The 20,684-nt window shown below is 32.5% G+C and overlaps 1 protein-coding gene across 1 annotated transcript; it reads right to left on the bottom strand.

Annotated features, from left to right (window-relative positions):
- Window positions 1-875: 875 nt before the first annotated feature.
- LOC129267324 (C-type mannose receptor 2-like) lies at window positions 876-16,062 on the bottom strand. Its single transcript, XM_064103014.1, has 7 exons — window positions 15,006-16,062; window positions 9,954-10,304; window positions 8,737-9,090; window positions 7,913-8,278; window positions 4,306-4,665; window positions 3,489-3,533; window positions 876-2,631 (listed from the first exon to the last, which is right to left on the bottom strand). Exons 1-7 carry the CDS (start codon window positions 15,073-15,075, stop codon window positions 2,378-2,380), a joined length of 1,800 nt encoding a protein of 599 aa, XP_063959084.1. The 5' UTR covers window positions 15,076-16,062; the 3' UTR covers window positions 876-2,377.
- Window positions 16,063-20,684: the final 4,622 nt, after the last annotated feature.

Here is a 20,684-nt window from a genome sequence, read left to right as displayed (position 1 = left end):
AAGTACACCCTTCAGCAAAAGTACAATAGTGATTCAATATCGAATTGACTACCGGAAGCGAATGATCCCTAGACGATGTATATGGTAATTAAAAAACTCATAAATCAATGAGTTAATTGCAAAACTCACTATGAGATCAAACTGGATGAGCTTCTTCTTCTCGTGAAAAATGTTCCTTCTGCTGGATACTCGTCACCCTTTTTGAGAAGGTGTGATGAGAATGCTGATATATCTCTATTTAAGACACATGCCGAGGAGAATGTAAGAGAATCATTCCACGAAATCGGTATTGAGCAAATATTAATCTAATTCGTGAAATTCTCGTTGAAATATTATTCTCTCTACGATTCTTGCCTCTGAGTATTTTTATTATAAATAATATATAACAAATTTCAGCCCCGCTCAACCTAATTGCAGTTCCTCAGGATATTACCTGCACACATTGCATCTCAAGCTACCAGTTTAAAATCAAATATCCACCTCGAAAAGGGATTCGTGACCTGAATAAATATGCCTGCATGACTTTATTAATGATTTCAAATCTCTATCTATTCTCCATGTACTTGGTTGTGCCATGATACGAATGTGGTTTGGGCAAATATCCATTTAATTAAAATCATTTACTTCTCTATTCTAAATTTTAGAGTTCTATAGGATATTTATATCATTGATACACATACACACCCTCTCATATGCACACACACTTTTAACGAGAGGGTTTTACAATAAACCGAAGTGAATGAAAACTAGGTTTCTTTTATTGATCAAAAAATATATTAGAAAGCTCATGTAGCAGTCGTGTGGCGTTCACTGCAAAAACTCAGGTGTTGATTTAACACCACCCCAGAATCTATATTTGTCCACATCAGAGAAGTATTGAAACAACAATAGTTTGGATTGCTGTTTTACTACTAATTGGTGTTGTATAAACACCTATCTGGTGTTAGACCAAAACCAAACTGGTGTTGTTTAACACTTCTCTGGTGTGGACATATATAGATTCTGTGCTGGTGATAAATCAACACCGGTGTTTTTGCAGTGTTTAATTGCGACAATTGTGGATAAACTTAAGCAGAGAATCGACATCAGCAATCACTAAACATGATTAAATTTATGGAAGATTAAATATGTTATGTGTCACATAATATCGAAAATGAACAAAATCATGTTGATTGCTTGCAGGAGTTTCTAAATTAATTTCTAAATAAAAATGCAAATCTGCGATAGCGAATAAAACCAACATTTCTATCATATTGCAACGCAACATTTAGATTACAATAAATAATTTCATTGATAAAATCCATAAATAAACAAGTACAAGTGATGATAATGCATGCAGAGGCCAGTCATCGTAATCAAAATGCTTGACTGAATGAATAGAAGCCAGGCTAAAACAAGATCATCATGTCAGTGACTAAGTATAACATGGATACGATATAAGAATAATGTTAAAAACAAACACGACAAAATGCAAATGAAGAGAATTTGCTGTGCATATTTTGGTATATCTACTAAAATGTGCACGACAGTCATATCACATATTGGGTCTCTTCAAGGATCCTATATACCGTCAAAAGTCTTTCGTCCCCCACCATGCCAACTGCACATTAAACTAATTTAATACATGAGAAAAAAAATTAATCGTCCTGCCAATTAAAAGAAAAATAATAATCCTCAGGCCTGTCAGCAGTAGCATGTATTACCTCCGTTGCCGGGGGGGGGGGGGGGGGCAGTCAAATATATTGCTGTACAAACACGTGACCCCCCAAAAAAAACGCGTTTAAAGGGGTGTTTTTTCAGTATTGGACGCGGGCCGCGCGTGCACTTGTTAAGGGTATCAAAAACACCGATTATCAAAAATAAGGGGTAGTTTTGAAAAGACTGGTCAATTGTCAATCGCAGGGTCAAACATATTTAGGGTATGTATTTTTTTCAAAGCTTTTTTTAAGACTAGCCAAACGTATTTATTGCATTTTTTTTGTCCAAGCCTTTTACCCGGGGTCATATTCTGGCGACAACTTGTTTAGGGGCCAAAATGTGTAAATAAAGCCCGCGAAAAACTTGTTTAGGGGGTTATTTTGCACACAGAGAAAAACTGGTTAAGGGGGTATTTTGAAATAATTTGGCCACGCGTGTGTACAGCAATACATTTGACTGCCCCCCCCCCGGACCTGTTGGTCTAATTGCCACTTCGTCTCAAGGCCACTTTGGTCCCTGACCAGTTTGTTCAACCGTCTACTTGTCTTGGTTTATTCACTTAGTCTAATAATCATTTAGTCTACAACCGACTCGATCTCTTTATTCATCGGTCTAATATCTATGCACAGTTTATTTATAACCACTTAAAATTTGAAAGCATTATTGTAATATCGTATTCTCAAAGATGTAGTTGGGAGTATGTTATAGCCCCTTGTTGTGCGATAAAGTTCAGGTCGTCTTCGACCACACAAGTTACTCCAAGTAAGCACGCCATCTCGTGTTCGATGAACGTAAAACATGAGCATGTTTCTACATCAAGACATAAATTGGCGCATCTAGTAACAGAATGAACGCTATGAGATGCAATCACGTGACTTCCGGTGAGCGACGAGTTGACGGCGATAAGTTTGATGAATGACGATCTACTGCGGGCTGTGGAGGATAAATGTTAAACGAAACGTAAAAACAAAGTCAATGAAATTTGAGATAAGCCGATAATAATTTCCCTGAGGAGTGGCAGTCTCGGTGATTGGCGCCATTGATTAAGTGTTATAAAATACTTTGTGTCTCTCAGTCTTCAACTGTTACATTAATAGTTTTCAAATCCATTAATTTAATTACTCTTTAATTTGCTAATTTTCGTCAAATATTCACCAATATTTTTGTTTTATTTTTCCCTGACTTATTATTATTATAATTTGTTGTTGTTATTGCTTGCTGTGCAGTACTCGTTTGAACGACCCCAGCACGTACCACGCAAGTCCACAATATGTTCTTCCGAAGTGCAATCCGGACTTTTCGCATTTCTTAGGAGGAAACTCGCTACAACGCACAAATTCCTTTGAAAATGCAAGTCAAATGACTAAGAGAGCTGAGAGGCTTTTGTCGAATGTTGATGGACCGGGGCAGCATCTCTTGACTCTGGACAACGACGTACATGTAATTTGCACGGTAAATTGTTCTTCCGCGGTAAATCATCGGATGATCTGCCGGCCCAGTCCACCAACTTTCGACAACCGCCTCTCAGCTCTCCATTTTGATTTTAATTGCATTTTCAAAGGAATCGATGCGTTGTAGATAGTTTCCCCGAAGTAAAAGCGAAAACTCCCTATCGTGAGCATGGCGAGGTTCAACAAAACTATACAAAAAACAGGCCCTATCTCTATAATCAACTCCTTTGATCATAGCCAAGGTGGAATGTTATGATCAATGATGATCTATCACACTGAATTGCAAACCACGTGACAGCACAGAACCGGAACTAGTTTTGTTGGAAGTGCACAGCATACCTTGATCGGATGAAGGCTGTACCGTCGAAGTTGGTTCTTGGTCATCTGTCAAACATTAATTGAAATAGATATTTCATTGAGAACAGCTTTATTGCTTTGATGACTGCCTTTTTATAGCTATAACTCAACTTTATTTATAACTGATATCATTTTTATAGCTTGCAAAGTATTGCAAAATTGCCAGAGACTGCACGGAATCCGTGGTGACCTATATGCCAAAAAACTTGTTTGAATGGATTTAATCAAGCGCATATCCTAAATGTGGCATTCTGATGGGTTGAAAATTAAGATGCGATTTACTTTTTATACATAGTTTGATTGCATTTTTTATGCAACCGGACTTAATTGAAACAAGTGACGCAGGTTTAGTTTTCGAATCGGGGTAGATGTGCATATATTGTTAAATACTTGCAGAACTTCGTTTCGACATTAAAGGTATCTAAGTTCAAAGCAATTTGAAACTCTAAACCATTGTCATGCTTATATTCATAACTTCATAAATATATAATCATCAAAATGTAATGGGAATATCATTATATGCTTATCTGTGATATCTGGCGACTATCATGAAGTTGATTCCATTTTAAAAGTAAAGTGGTAGGCAAGCATCTGTTGTCTCGTTAAGGATTTCTCAAAACAGATCAAGGAATTACCAGAAATAGCAGGCCCACATTTCCACCACAAAATCTTGACTTGTCAGGACCCCCAGGAAATGCCCTTCATTGGAATTTCCTTTTTAAAAGAGGTTTCATAGGAGCCCCCCCCCCCCCCCTTGATCAACTGCCCTCGATCCACAATTAGCATTCCTCCTACTCACCGATTTCTTTCTCACAAATGTAATGATAGCTATCGGAACAGTTCTTATCGTACCACACAAGGTCCGATGGGTACATCCTGAAGCATTTTCCCTCGTCATCAAAGGCATAGTCATGGTATGGGATATTGTTGTAAACGAGATGTGAGCCATCAAGCCAGACCATACTGGACAGACCGATCCAGTACTCTTCGGTATCTACCAAGTTGCTGACAAGGAAGTCCTGCTCTTCTTGAGATCCAATGAAAACCAGGTGCATCCCGAGTCCTTCACAGGTAGATCTTGATTCAGGGAACCTGGAGGTCACCGCTGAGAAGTGGTAGCACGAACCGTTGTGTCCGATGTCATCTCCACCACAGGCAGCTTCGGGAGAATATTAGGTGAGTTTCATTGTCGTTAGAACTAACTGAATAATCGAGTTATGGAAATCGTCGTATTCAAAGATACTCTGCTTTGTCGCATGGAATTCTGACTTCAATTCAATTCAATTCATTTTATTTTCTCTTTCAATCTTTTTACATTTACAATGATAGTTCAATATACATATTTACAAAATATAACATTTAAATCATTTCTTTATAATACAATAATACCATGAAATCGAAAGGGAAGGAGACCAACTAAAAAGCAGAGCTTGTATGGTGAAGGCCCCCTTTTATAAGTAAATTTTATAAATAAAAAATAAGATGAAATAAAGAAATAAACATTATATATATATATATATATATATATATATATATATAATGAATAAAAAATAAACAAATAAAAAGAAAATAATAATAAAAATAAATGATTCAGTATACACTGTTTACATAAAACATAAAACGATTAAACATATATACAAAGAGAAATTAATAAACACATTTACATATTAAGTTCTGAATTACATTACTTTGGGGAAAAAACGATAATCTAATATGAATTCAGAAGATATTTTTTAAGTTTTCCTTTGAAATTGTGTATTGAATTACATTGTATAATATCCTTTGAAAAATAATTCCATAATTTTGGACCAGTAAAAACAAATGTCTTCTGTGCAAACGATGTTCTATTCAGAGGTAAATGAAAGGAACTCGCCTGGCGAGTGAAGTGCTTATGAATTGTATCATTTTTTACAAACATATTATTATAAGGTAACGGTAATTGTTTATTGATAAACTTGAACATTAACTGTCCGAGTTGAAAAGAATATAAATCTTTAACCTTCAAGACTTTATTTCTCAAAAACAGAATATTTGTATGTGCCCTGAATTCTGCATGACTAATAATACGAATCACTCTTTTTTGTAAAATAAAAAGTCCATTAATTTGAGAATTCGCTGCATTACCCCACGCAACAACTCCGTTATTCAAATAAGGTAAAATTAACGTTGAATACAATAACAAAATATAATGGGGTAAGAAGTAACTTAATTTTCTAATGACACCGATGTTGCGAGCAATGATTTTACAAATATTATCAATATGTGCTTTTCAAGAAAGTTTTTCGTCAATGATCAGTCCCAAAAATTTAGTAGATCGCACTCTTTGAATGACAATATCATTTAAAATTACATCTTTTGGTACACTCGTAATTTTGTTGCTAAATAGCATGTAGCTAGTTTTTTCTAGGTTAAGAGAGAGTTTGTTAGCTGTTATCCAATTAGACACATTTTTTAGTTCGTCATTAAATATTTGCGTCAATTGCTCTGGGTCGGGGTGCGACAGAAATATATTAGAGTCATCAGCGAAAAGTATAAATTGAAGCAATCTAGATGACATATCAATATCATTTATATAAGTAATGAACAAAAGTGGACCAAGAATGCTGCCCTGTGGAACTCCACAAAGGACAGGTTTACGTTCAGAAATATTACAATCAAGTGAAACGAACTGTGAACGCCCGGTTAGATAATTCTTGAACCACTTATACGAATCGTGTTGGCTTTATTGAGCAAACTTTGTGCAGATTTTTGCATATTGGAAAAAAATAACAAAAGATTACAGTTTTGTTGCTTGTGTTAAATAAAATGGATAAAGGAACGAATCACCGTCGAACCAGCCAAAACAAAGACCTTCTAATCAGCCAAAACAAAGACCTTCTAACCAGCCAAAACAAAGACCTTCTAACCAGCCAAAACAAAGACCTTCTAATCAGCCAAAACAAAGACCTTCTAATCAGCCAAAACAAAGACCGTCTAATCAGCCAAAACAAAGACCTTCTAATCAGCCAAAACAAAGACAACATTGTGATGATCTATAGAGAAGATGGACTGACCACGTGGTATTATTCAGGTAATTGCTAAACTAATCAAATACAACTTACAGATTATAGAGAACTCACAATCGAAAAAGCTGAATTAAGGAAGAATATCGAATTATACAGTGTATCAAAAAAAAGTTTACACTTTGAAAAAATCCTGTAAAATTATACATTTGTAATATCCTGAAGATTTTTCCACATTTCAACATTGGTACAGATCCATTTAAGCAAATGACGATATAACTGTCGAAAAATATTTCTGCTTGAGTGAGCACCACTTACTTTTGAAAAGTTAGTGAAAAATGATTTGCGCAGAACTTTGAAATAGGTATGCGAATAAAAGTAGACCTTAATCATGAAGAACACGTGGAATTCAGCTAGTAAAATTTATTTGAAGATATCTTTTACCTTTCTTGACTTGTTTCTTTGCCCAAAACACTTCAAAAAGTGCATTTCACCTCACCCCACTTCCCCACACACCGAGGCCATCGTGACGATATTTGCTTTACACTGAGCTGTGATTTACATGAAATGGCTTAGGCTTGATTTTCATTTTGTTAATCATTGTCAAGCTTGGGAGAAGTGTGGAAAAACAAGTATTAAATGATAAATGAAATGTAAACCCACTTAAAATGATAAAAACTTAGTGAAAAAATGCTGGAGATGTCTGATATAAACTTTTGTTCAGATTCAGTTATGTCCTCAGATCCAGCTGGCACAAAAAGGGTAAAGGTTGTGCTTACTAAGTGTTGAAATTTAAATTTGGGTGGCAAAATTGTTACAAAATGATTGAATGTATCCGTTTTATTTCAATTGACTAAAAGTGCAAGGGAAATGTATGAGAAATGTTTAGCAGGGTAAGTTTGATTTTGCCCTTTCCCCTTGACACAGCGGTGAAAACAAGCATTTCTCCGCAAACAGATTTCTGCGAGCTTTACAAAAATGGACAGTGCTCACTCTAGTGTAACATTCCGTCAAAACTTTTACTTTCATTGGATAGATAATAATAATAATAAACAGTTCTTGTATAGCGCATATCACGATTATGAATAATGTCTCGTCTGGTCTGAATAATGTCTAGATGAGACCCAAACCCAAAATTATATGTGAAAAAATTACCCACATGTTGTATATTTTTTAATTCCCAGGGCTTTTTCAAAGTGTAAACTTTTTTTTGATACGCACTGTATAAATGTCTACAGAACCGACCATGCATGCCATTAAGCATAGGGCCATAAAAATGCAAGTTAGTGGACACCGACATCTCTGATGAAGCACAGAGATAAGATGGTATTAACAGTAAAGTGGTACTAATGTAAACACGCCCCCCCCCCCAAAAAAAAAAAAAATGATTATTATCATACTCACCCCCTTCGTTTTCACAAATGTAGCGGAAATTCCCATTGTAACTCACATCGTACCATGCTCGAGAACCCTTTAATATTCGGAAAGCAACCCCTTCATCATTAAACTGTGAAACATAAGGTCCTCCGAAATTGTTGTAGGTGAGACTACTACCATCAAGCCAGGTCACACTGGATAAACCAATCCAGTATCCCTCCGCCATGTCTGGAAGCTCCCTCTCAAGGAAGTCTTGTTCTTCCGGCGAGCCGATATAGACGAGATGCGAATCAGAAACTGATTCGCATGATGATTTTGCAGAGGAAAAGTTGGACATGGTGTGGACGAAGTGGTAGCAGGATCCGCCGTATGAGAGGATATCTGACAAACAAACTACAGAAATTCGATAACAATAATTATCATTACGAGCATAATGCTTTTACAGCACTTGTTGAAGCCTAACCTTTGACTGCCCACTTCTCTTGTGCAAACCTAAAAGCAATGAATGCAGAGATACATAAAAACTTGAAATCCCGTAACAAATTCCATCTCTTTGTTGAATGATTATCGTTGAGATGATCAGTTAAACTTTATTTAAAAAACAGAGTGCTAAGTTCCACTCTCTCGGAACTCATTTAGTGATTGCAATATTCTTCAGGCATGCCGGGTGCTAATCAAGAGCATCACGCAGGTGCGTCGATCTATATTTTAGATGGGGGGGGGGGGTGATAATATGATTTGATTGGAACTATATATGCGATTGTTCTCTTTTATTTAAGCCTCAGCAATCCTCTATATTTCTATCTAGTTGCTTTTGAGTTATCAGAATAGGGTCAAGATCAAGATACCACCTTCTTTCTCGCAGATGTAATAATGCATGTCGGAACAGCTAATGTCTTCCCAGCCAAAACTCCAGGCTGCTTGGAAACAGCTTCCCCCATCGTCGAACTCATAGTTCTGATCTGGGATGTTGTTGTATACAGGGCTTGATCCATCTTGCCATGTCATGTGTGAGAGACCTATCCAGTAGTGGCCGCCATTTTGGAGGTTAAGGGCTAAGAAATCGTGTTCTTGCTCCGATTCGATGTAAACCAGATGCATTCCCCGACCCTCACATAGTGATAATGCGGTGCTGAAGTTGGTGGAACTGTGAGAATAGTGATAACAAGACCCAGCATGCTCCATGTCGTTCTGATCTGCACAGGCTACAGGTAAAAAAAGCAAGATAGTGAAAGAAGGACACAAGAGATATCTTGAAGATTTTGTCGAGGGAGAGTGGGTCAACATATTAGAGTCAATCTTAAGGTGATGATGTTGATGGCGCTGTGAGAGAAGTGATAACAAGAACCAGCGTACTCCGTGTCGTTCTGATCTGCATAGGCTACATATGTTGAAAGGCGCAAGAGAATGATAATGAAATAAAAAAGACAGAAGATAAATATCGTAAAGATTTTGTCGAGGGATAATGGGTCAAAAGATGAGAGTCAACTTTGAGGTGCTTCAGTTGGTGAAGATTTGGAAGAAGTGATAGCAAGAACCAGCGTGCTTCGTTTCGTTCTGATCAGCACAGGCAGATGGGAGAAACAAAAGAGTTACAATGAATAACAGAAGTCAAAGACCTTGAGAAATAAGGGTGAATGGGACAAATAAAAAATGAGAGCCAAACTTGAGGTGATGAAGATGAGGATTTGAAAAATGTGGTGTAGGAACAAGCATGTTCCGTATCATTTTGATCAGCAAAGGCTACAAGTGAGAAGAAGCAATAGAGTGAAATAATGATAGAAGAGAGAAGGAATCAACATGCTGTGTGTCGTAATTAGCATAGGCTACAGGTGGAAAGCTGCGATAGAATGACAAAGAATTACAAAAGACAGAAGATGTATATTCGTATTTTTTATGAGGGTGAATGGGTCAATTTATTAATATTTTGTATAGTATTTTACGATTCTCCATATCATGTGTCTTGAATTTGAATGGTTTCCCCCGAAGTTGTCACTGTAATGTTATATGACGAATGAAATATATGTAATAAAAATATGAAAAAGAAGAATGATTGATAAATACTCACTTCCTGATTTTTCACAGATATGCGAGAAGGACGCCGTACACCTCCTGTCATACCACTTGAGATCGAATTGTTGTATCCTAAAACAAAGCCCCTTCTCGTTGAATGCATTACCTCCGAAGTTACTGAAGCTCAAACCTGACCCGTCCATCCAGGAAAATCCAGACAACCCTATCCAGGAACCGCTGTTGTGTTGCACGGTATTCACAAGGAATTCTTGTTCAGGATAAGTGTCTATGTAGACAAGGTGCATGCCGAGGTCTTCGCAGGATGATTTGGCCGATGTGAAATTCGATTCGTTCTGAGCGAAGTGATAACAAGATCCGCGGTGTTGAATGAGACTGGGAGCACATGCTTAGGGAACAGAAATACGTGACAACAAGGTTCGTTGGTTTGGTCAAGATTTAATCAAACAAATTTTAAAATCTGGAATAGATTTGTTGTGAAATGTGTCAATGTCTAACCTAGGCCTATTTTACTATGTTTTACCATGTTTACTGTCATATTAAAGATGTTAATGTAACCACTTTTAACCAGTTTTTCGTAATCCTATTACGATTATCATAATACGTTAATATAATAATATAGGCATTTATGGATAATAACTAGTAATGAGTAAAAATGATGAATATCAATATACAAATAGCGAATAGGCATGAGTGCGATGGTGCGAGATTTCGCATGAGGTGAAAGAAAGATGCTCTATTCAACGAGGCGTGAGCCGAGTTGAATAGAGCGTTTCTTTCTTTCACCGAATGCGAAATCTCGCACCATTGCACGAATAAGAATATTCGCTATTTGTGTATGAGGCGCCGAATGTACCAATATTATATAGCACAATTATTTGTTATATAATCATTATTTGTTAAATAATAACCATTATATATATATAATTGACATTTTATTTGTAAATAAAAACTATTATATAAAATAACATTTCTAATTATTTATATATAATTCCAACTAATACTTCATTATTTGTAAATAATAATAGTTCGATATTCCATTATTTATAAATAATGATTATTTGTTTTTCATTATTTATAAATAATGATGTTTTCTTTTTCATTATTTATAAATAAAGAATATTTGTTTTTTCATTATTTATAAATAATCATTATTTGTTTTTCATTATTTATAAATAATCATTATTTGTTTTTCATTATTTATAAATAACGAGTTTCGTTTTTCATTATTTATAAATAATCATTATTTGTTTTTCATTATTTATAAATAATCATTATTTGTTTTTCATTATTTATAAATAATCATTATTTGTTTTTCATTATTTATAAATAATGATGTTTTCTTTTTCATTATTTATAAATAAAGAATATTTGTTTTTTCATTATTTATAAATAATCATTATTTGTTTTTCATTATATATAAATAATCATTATTTGTTTTTCATTATTTATAAATAACGAGTTTCGTTTTTCATTATTTATAAATAATGACTTTCGTTTTTCATTATTTATAAATAATCATTATTTGTTTTTCATTATTTATAAATAATCATTATTTATAAATAATGAAAAACAAATAATGATTATTTATAAATAATGAAAAACAAATAATGATTATTTATAAATAATGAAAAACAAATAATGATTATTTATAAATAATGAAAAACAAATAATGATTATTTATAAATAATGAAAAACGAAAGTCGTTATTTATAAATAATGAAAAACAAATAATGATTATTTATAAATAATGAAAAACAAATAATGATTATTTATAAATAATGAAAAACAAATAATGATTATTTATAAATAATGATTATTTGTTTTTCATTATTTATAAATAATGATGTTTTCTTTTTCATTATTTATAAATAAAGAATATTTGTTTTTTCATTATTTATAAATAATCATTATTTGTTTTTCATTATTTATAAATAATCATTATTTGTTTTTCATTATTTATAAATAACGAGTTTCGTTTTTCATTATTTATAAATAATCATTATTTGTTTTTCATTATTTATAAATAATCATTATTTGTTTTTCATTATTTATAAATAATCATTATTTGTTTTTCATTATTTATAAATAATGATGTTTTCTTTTTCATTATTTATAAATAAAGAATATTTGTTTTTTCATTATTTATAAATAATCATTATTTGTTTTTCATTATTTATAAATAACGAGTTTCGTTTTTCATTATATAATGATTATTTATAAATAATGAAAAACAAATAATGATTATTTATAAATAATGAAAAACGAAAGTCGTTATTTATAAATAATGAAAAACAAATAATGATTATTTATAAATAATGAAAAACAAATAATGATTATTTATAAATAATGAAAAACAAATAATGATTATTTATAAATAATGAAAAACGAAAGTCATTATTTATAAATAATGAAAAACAAATAATGATTATTTATAAATAATGAAAAACAAATAATGATTATTTATATATAATGAAAAACAAATAATGATTATTTATAAATAATGAAAAAACAAATATTCTTTATTTATAAATAATGAAAAAGAAAACATCATTATTTATAAATAATGAAAAACAAATAATCATTATTTATAAATAATCATTATTTGTTTTTCATTATTTATAAATAATCATTATTTGTTTTTCATTATTTATAAATAATCATTATTTGTTTTTCATTATTTATAAATAACGACTTTCGTTTTTCATTATTTATAAATAATCATTATTTGTTTTTCATTATTTATAAATAATCATTATTTGTTTTTCATTATTTATAAATAATCATTATTTGTTTTTCATTATTTATAAATAATCATTATTTGTTTTTCATTATTTATAAATAATGATGTTTTCTTTTTCATTATTTATAAATAAAGAATATTTGTTTTTTCATTATTTATAAATAATCATTATTTGTTTTTCATTATTTATAAATAATCATTATTTTTTTTTCATTATTTATAAATAATGACTTTCGTTTTTCATTATTTATAAATAATCATTATTTGTTTTTTCATTATTTATAAATAATCATTATTTGTTTTTCATTATTTATAAATAATCATTATTTATAAATAATGAAAAACAAATAATGATTATTTATAAATAATGAAAAACAAATAATGATTATTTATAAATAATGAAAAACAAATAATGATTATTTATAAATAATGAAAAACAAATAATGATTATTTATAAATAATGAAAAACGAAAGTCGTTATTTATAAATAATGAAAAACAAATAATGATTATTTATAAATAATGAAAAACAAATAATGATTATTTATAAATAATGAAAAACAAATAATGATTATTTATAAATAATGAAAAACGAAACTCGTTATTTATAAATAATGAAAAACAAATAATGATTATTTATATATAATGAAAAACAAATAATGATTATTTATAAATAATGAAAAAACAAATATTCTTTATTTATAAATAATGAAAAAGAAAACATCATTATTTATAAATAATGAAAAACAAATAATGATTATTTATAAATAATGAAAAACAAATAATGATTATTTATAAATAATGAAAAACAAATAATGATTATTTATAAATAATGAAAAACGAAACTCGTTATTTATAAATAATGAAAAACAAATAATGATTATTTATAAATAATGAAAAACAAATAATGATTATTTATAAATAATGAAAAAACAAATATTCTTTATTTATAAATAATGAAAAAGAAAACATCATTATTTATAAATAATGAAAAACAAATAATCATTATTTATAAATAATGGAATATCGAACTATTATTATTTACAAATAATGAAGTATTAGTTGGAATTATATATAAATAATTAGAAATGTTATTTTATATAATAGTTTTTATTTACAAATAAAATGTCAATTATATATATATAATGGTTATTATTTAACAAATAATGATTATATAACAAATAATTGTGCTATATAATATTGGTACATTCGGCGCCTCATATTTGTGTTGTACAACGCCTCGGAATTTAGCGAAATATGAAAAAACAAAGAGGTTATCCCTATAGTAATCTATGAAAAGGGAGCAAAAATACCGAAAGCAGAAAGCAAAATCCCACAAGCGCACATGACCTTGGGCAGCCTTGCGCATTTAGCCAGCTGGCTTATACGCGTATTGTTCATTTTTACCGAGCGCAATGAATTAAATCGTATTGTGACGCCACCTCCTAAAGCCGTGCAACGGTACATTTTGGATGGTACGTCTTCTGTGCAACGGTACGAATGTTTGACATTCAGCCTCCCATTTGCTCGCGTACAACTAGCTAAGTAGGAGTGTACAATAAACAAATATATCGGGCTTTGAGAAAGTATAGTGGAATTATTTATCCGAGGTTGGTCTGGCAATTACTATTTTTTCCCGAGGGGCGAAGCCCCGAGGGAAATATAGTAGTTTTGCCAGTCCAACCGAGGATTAATAATTCCCACTATGCTTTCGAATGAAACGCCTGACATATTTGCTTTATATCCTACTTTTAATAATTTATAACCAAAATCTATGCGCTGAGCATGCAAAGTCCTGTTGAATTACCTACTTTTCTCCGAGCCACCGCGCCCAGCGGAACGCAGATTAGTGTCTGCGCTGACGCATCGCGCTGGACTTGCGCGCCCGGGAGAGAGAGGGCGCGCAAGCCGGTGCGCCGAGATATCCAGTTTTGTGAAATAATGACGTCAGAATATTGGTATATCCAAAAATATATCGAGGTCTGACGTCACGCAACATCATAGTTGAAATATATTCGGTCACATGATGCTACTTGAACCAATCACTATACAGGATTTACTCTATGTAGGATATAATGATAAATGTAGAAGAAAAAGCGATTGCAACAGTAAAAAAAAAAAAACCGGAAGAAAATCATTTGAAATCTGACGCTTTACATGGTATTTGAAAATAAGGAAAAATACAGTAATACAATAGTATACAATTAATGATCATATTACAGAATTGTCATTATTAATATTATCAGAAATATATAGCGGAAAAGTGCTTTACCATTATCACCATTGCAATACAGAAGCATATGCTCTCTAATAATACTATTATTGGGTCGAGAAATAAAGTATTTACCATTTTGTTGACATGTTATCGAAAAATACCAGCTGGTAACAACGATTACAATTATGAATTGATGTTCCATCTGTAAAATCAAAGGGAAACAAAGTACATATAAATATCAAATTAAGGACGTTCCACAGTTAAAGTGAAATCCATGTCGTTTTCACCAAACTTTGCACATAGATACTTTAGAACCTTAATATTCGAAATATGCAAAAATTAACATAGGTCCATGTGCTTGATTTTTTGCTATAGAGCTTCAAAGTTCACCCAAATTGATGTTCTTAAGAATTGCGCATTCAAAAGAATTTGACATTTTTAGACCGCCCAAGATTACTACAATGAGTTTAAACCTCTATTACTCAGTCAAAATAAATGAAAAAGTCATCAAATTTCGCAAGAGAGTTAATAATTGTATCGTTAGAATGGAGAATCTATTTATAGTGCTGTTTGTTTGCAATTTTAAGTTTAACAGCAATGTCAGTTCTTAAAAATGGCGTAAAAGATAACAAAATCCCAATCTGAAAAATGTAAAATTTCAATAACAAACTACAAACGTACAATAAATGCTGCACTTTATTCAAAATCCATGTCATTCTCACCAAAATTTGCAGAGTTGTAGAGTAAGGTATACCTAAGAGGTACAAACGTTAAAAAATAAGGGTTCATGTGCTTGTTTTTAAACTATCAGCATTTTATTAGAGCAAATGTGCTTTTTAAAACACAAAAAATGCGCCGAATGCTTAGTATCTATGTGAAGAAAAAAATCAAAACCACTCTACCATTTATTCAAACTCGGGGTAATATTCGTGATTCTTGGCAGCACTGCAGAGTAAAGTATTTTGAAATTGTAGAGAATATTTCTTTGAATGGTCCATTGAATAATTCCATTTTTTAGCTTCATGAAATAACGCATCGGATCTGCAGTTAAAGTGCAGAAGATGAGAAAAATCAGCTCATACCCGCAGCTAATTAATCACCTGTTCATCCATTGTGACGTCAGCGCGCAGAGTGTAAACTATGCGCAGATCATAATGCGCACAAACATAACTGTGGAACGTCCTTAAACAGCGTAGTTATATTAAGTAACATTCAATTGTCACATTGAGTGATATGCGTTATATTATTATTAGTAGTAGTATTAGTAATAATGATATAGCTATAATGATAATATTAATAATAATAATAAAAGGCATTTGTATAGCGTCATCTATCTATAAATAATTTATTCCGAGGTGCATTTTGTAATTATTATTATTACCCCGGCTTTAGCTCGAGCTGCCTTTCAGCGCTCAATGCATTCAAGGAATTCATCCTGCCGGGTACCCATTCACCTCACGTGGGTCGAGTGCAGCACAATGTGGGTAAATCTCTTGCTGAAGGAAAACACGCCATGGCTAGTAGTAGTAGAAGAAGTATTAGCTGCATAGTGTTATCATCATCATTATTTGTTGTTGTTGTTTTTATTATTACTTTTACATTATTATTATTATATGAAAACCATTATTTGTTGTTGTTGTTTTTATTATTACTTTTACATTATTATTATTATATGAAAACCATTATTTGTTGTTGTTGTTTTTATTATTACTTTTACATTATTATTATTATATGAAAACCATTATTTGTTGTTGTTGTTTTTATTATTACTTTTACATTATTATTATTATATGAAAACCATTATTTGTTGTTGTTGTTTTTATTATTACTTTTACATTATTATTATTATATGAAAACCATTATTTGTTGTTGTTGTTTTTATTATTACTTTTACATTATTATTATTATATGAAAACCATTATTTGTTGTTGTTGTTTTTATTATTACTTTTACATTATTATTATTATATGAAAACCATTAAGCACAGAACAATAGCAAGAGAATGGTAACCATGATTACCATGAAGAAAAAAGATGGGAAATGGAAGAGGGGGAAAAGAATAGCGGTAATAATAATGATAATAATAATAATAGCTGGATTTATAAAGCGCTTTTTGCCTGAGGATATATCAGTAAAACCGCTGTTTAAGATTTTTTACAACGCTGTTTACTATATGAACCTTACAGTATTTGTTTAACCGTTTAATTTATTGAAGATTAGATATTGAATATTAAACTTTGTTGCTAAGATTTAAACACTTGTTTAAACTGCTTAAACAAATACTGTAAGGTTCATATAGTAAACAGCGTTGTATATTTGTTTTACTCGAGCTACCAACACCGGCGCTCAGTGCATTCAAGGAAATAATCCTGCCGGGTACCCATTCACCTCACCTGGGTCGAGTGCAGCACACTGTGGATAAATTTCTTGCTGAAAGAAAACACGCCATGGCTAGGATTCGAACCCGCTAACCTCTGTTTGAAAGGCGAGAGTAGGAACCACTAGACCACGACGCGCCCACAATACTGGATATCAATTATACATTTTTTGAGGGTTAATATCAAGCTATTGACTTAATACTTTACATTTTCGCTGATACCTCAGCTTAGAAATTAGAAGTTTCTTTCCGCCCTTTCACACGGTAAAAAAAAATCGTAATTGGAATGGTGATTCCAGTGAAAAAAAATAAGGCTAATGACGAATTTTTTGCACGTGTGAAACCAAACTAGAACATGATTAGAATCACGAACGCTATTAATCACATTCACGAAATTCATATTCTACTCCAGAGGTGAAATCCAGTTAAGTTTCACTCAAATGACGGTATGAATTTTGAGTGTGAAAGGCTTGACATCCAAAACATCTTCTTTTTTTTTTGGGGGGGGGGGCAGGGCTTACGTGACTTACGCACTTCCGTAGATAATACAATTTCCATGCACTCATCATAGTTTGCATTTGCGATGCAGTGCTTTGATTGACAAGTCACCAAGGACACATACCACCTTTGCTCAGGAATTCTAATTCAAACAACAGTTTTCGAGTGAGCGTGTGAAAAGTCCGATGATTCTAAAGACGAATTGCGATCATCATTACAATGAATATTCAACATTCACGTGTGAAAAAGCCCAAATGAGTGGTCAGCTTTAATTCACTTCACTCATTTTAACGAAACTTGGAAAAACAAAATCTGTAATTTTTGTCCTTCCAAATCAATTTATTGAGCCATGCATATGATGTTAGTGGAACAAATAAGGCATCAGTGTAAAGATGAGGAAATGATCAGTTTATTTTATGGTAAATGTAACTTGTAATATTTCAGTGATTCTTTCACATGGTAGCCGTAAAAATTCAGATTATCTTTAGTGTAATCATGGAGGTAGAAAGAATGAAAAAAACATACCTTTGTGAATATTTGTCATATCCAATTTGTCCGTTACCAATCACTTCGTTGTCAGCACCTTGTCAGCACATTGTCAGCAACCATAGACATACGATGATATTTGCAAATGAAACCCTCAATTAAAAATCATCTACATATTAAACTTCCATGGCGTCAACAAAGTCAATGAGTATGATGGGTCATGGTTTTAATTGCCTCCTATCAACGTCATTCTCCAAAGGAAACAAAAAATCCGTTGCATATGAATGTTAATTGAGAATCTCATTTTGATCAGCATGCGTTTAATTAAGATTCGTCTAATTAATGCTGCAGTCATATTTCCCCTAAGGCGGCCGTTCGGCGAGTCGAAACAGCCGTTTCATTCATTTTTGTTCCAACCAGCTATGTCATGTATGTTTAGTTGGTAGGCCTACAAAAACGGTGAAAAGGCTATTTTCGACTCGCCGTACGGCCGCCGTAGAGCAAATGTGACTGATACCTTGGTCATATTTGCCCTACGGCGGCCGTACGGCGAGTCGAAAACGCCGTTTTATTAATTTTAATTCAAACCACCTATATGTAGTTGGACAAAAAAAAATGTTAAAACGGCTGTTTTCGACTCGCCGTACGGCCGCCGTAGAGCAAATGTGACCAAGGTATTAGGTATTAAACACCGTGCCCAATCAAGTTAGAATCACCTTCATAAAACAGGCGTGTTACCTTGAAATTAACATGTCATTTTAAAGACAAGTAAATTAAAAATTCTATAAGGGTTTTTATCTTGTTCAATCATTTCGAGGTAATTTTTAACAAGATCACGTTCGCCTTATATTACGCACACTGGTTCAATAATCGGGCATACCTATAAGGGGTGCCGTGATGAGTATCACACCCCAGACTTTCCATAGCTTCATGTGAAACCTGGCGCCTCCCTTAACATGCCCAAATCCCCAACATCCAATTGTTTAGTAGTAGCAGCAGCAGCAGTTGTAGTATTGGTTGATTGATTGATTTTATTTGTCAAGAATATCACAGGTGATTACAATGAATTTGAAGAATACCTTGACAGGAAAGCCCATGAAAGCCGAAAGGCTTTTTTTTTCCAACGAGGTCCTATGTTAGTATAAAACATTAATATATTGTAACAACAAAAAGAATAAACTACGACAAGTACTGGAAAATGGTTTAAAAAAAGACATATCCATCAGTCAAATAATTTACAAACACCTGAAGCAAACATCAATCTACCTAATATATGAAACAAAACTATATTTATTATCTACAATACTGGAAACAAACTGTACAATATGTGTGATTTTTACTGGTAATACTGTTCTCGAGTAGATTCTAGTTTTAGGTGCTTTTTAAATGCACTCTTAAAGTGAGGATAATTTATAACAGCGTTTAATTGATTAGGAAGAGCATTAAAAAATTTGATGCCATTAAAATAAAAAGTGTTCCCTATATTACGTTTTGATAATACAAAATAAAACTTATTCAACACTAAGTCCAATTAGACCAAATGGTATACTAGAAATAGTATCGTACCTATGGATATTTGTTACACGGGTGAAATTATTTGCTATGTAATGATCTTATGTATCCGAATAGAATATCTTATGCACATAGTGTAATACTAATTGTTTAGATCTTTGATCTACATGAAGTAATCCTGCCTTTTCAGGTTCATTATATCCGACATGTGCTCTTGGTCCTAAAACATTTATGAATATTACAATTTTATTTTGAATTATTCTTCAGTTCTTAGCTTTTTCTTATCCGTAACACCCAGACTACCGTACCAAGCCACATTAGCATAGTCGAATAGACACTGTATTAAAGCAAAGCATAAATACGTCTAGACTTCATATTCAAACAGGTTTGATATCTATACAAAAATTTAAGCGTGAATGTGCCTTTTTGACGATTGAGTCTACCAAACCCGTCCATGATAGGTCACTTGTGAAATTAGTTCCCAACACTAGCGTACCAACGGGGGGGGGGGGGTAGGGGTAGGAGCCACCACCCATGCAAAGGACGTATCCATGCCCCCCCCTGACGAGCTTGAAAGACCTTTTTTGCCCCCCCCCCCCCTGACGAGCTTGAAGACCTCTATTGCCCCCCCCTGACGTGCTTGAATATATATAAATTTTTTTTGGCTTGTCAAATTTTTTTCTGGTACGAAATCCTTTATTTGTGATTGATAACCCTTTTTTTTTTTTTTTTGCTTGTCAATTTTTTTGGCGGACGGTTTTGCCCCCCCCCCCTGTGGAAAATCCTAGGTACGCCACTGGTTCCCAAATATTTTACTGAATCTTTTCTGTCAATTACCTGATTATTATATGAAACCTTGAAATCGTGTGTGTATCTTAACTTTCGTTTCGAACAAAATAAATATGCTTTCCGTTTTCCCAACATGTAAACTAAGCTTG

The sequence above is a fragment of the Lytechinus pictus genome, chromosome 8 (assembly GCF_037042905.1).
Source record: "Lytechinus pictus isolate F3 Inbred chromosome 8, Lp3.0, whole genome shotgun sequence".
Lineage (NCBI taxonomy): Eukaryota > Metazoa > Echinodermata > Echinoidea > Temnopleuroida > Toxopneustidae > Lytechinus > Lytechinus pictus.
The sequence above is the reverse complement of the archived record's forward strand: the minus strand, read 5'-3'. Positions and strand labels throughout refer to the sequence as shown.

What these genes read in the sequence shown, in the direction of transcription:
- LOC129267324 (XM_064103014.1), bottom strand. Translation starts at nt 15,075, where the DNA reads ATGGAACATCAATTCATAATTGTAATCGTTGTTACCAGCTGGTATTTT. An exon ending in GATAACATGTCAACAAAATG is followed by an intron (nt 10,305 to 15,005) that starts GTAAATACTTTA and finishes CTGTTCCCTAAG; the next exon opens with CATGTGCTCCCAGTCTCATT. An exon ending in TTACATCTGCGAGAAAGAAG is followed by an intron (nt 8,279 to 8,736) that starts GTGGTATCTTGA and finishes GAATTTCTGTAG; the next exon opens with TTTGTTTGTCAGATATCCTC.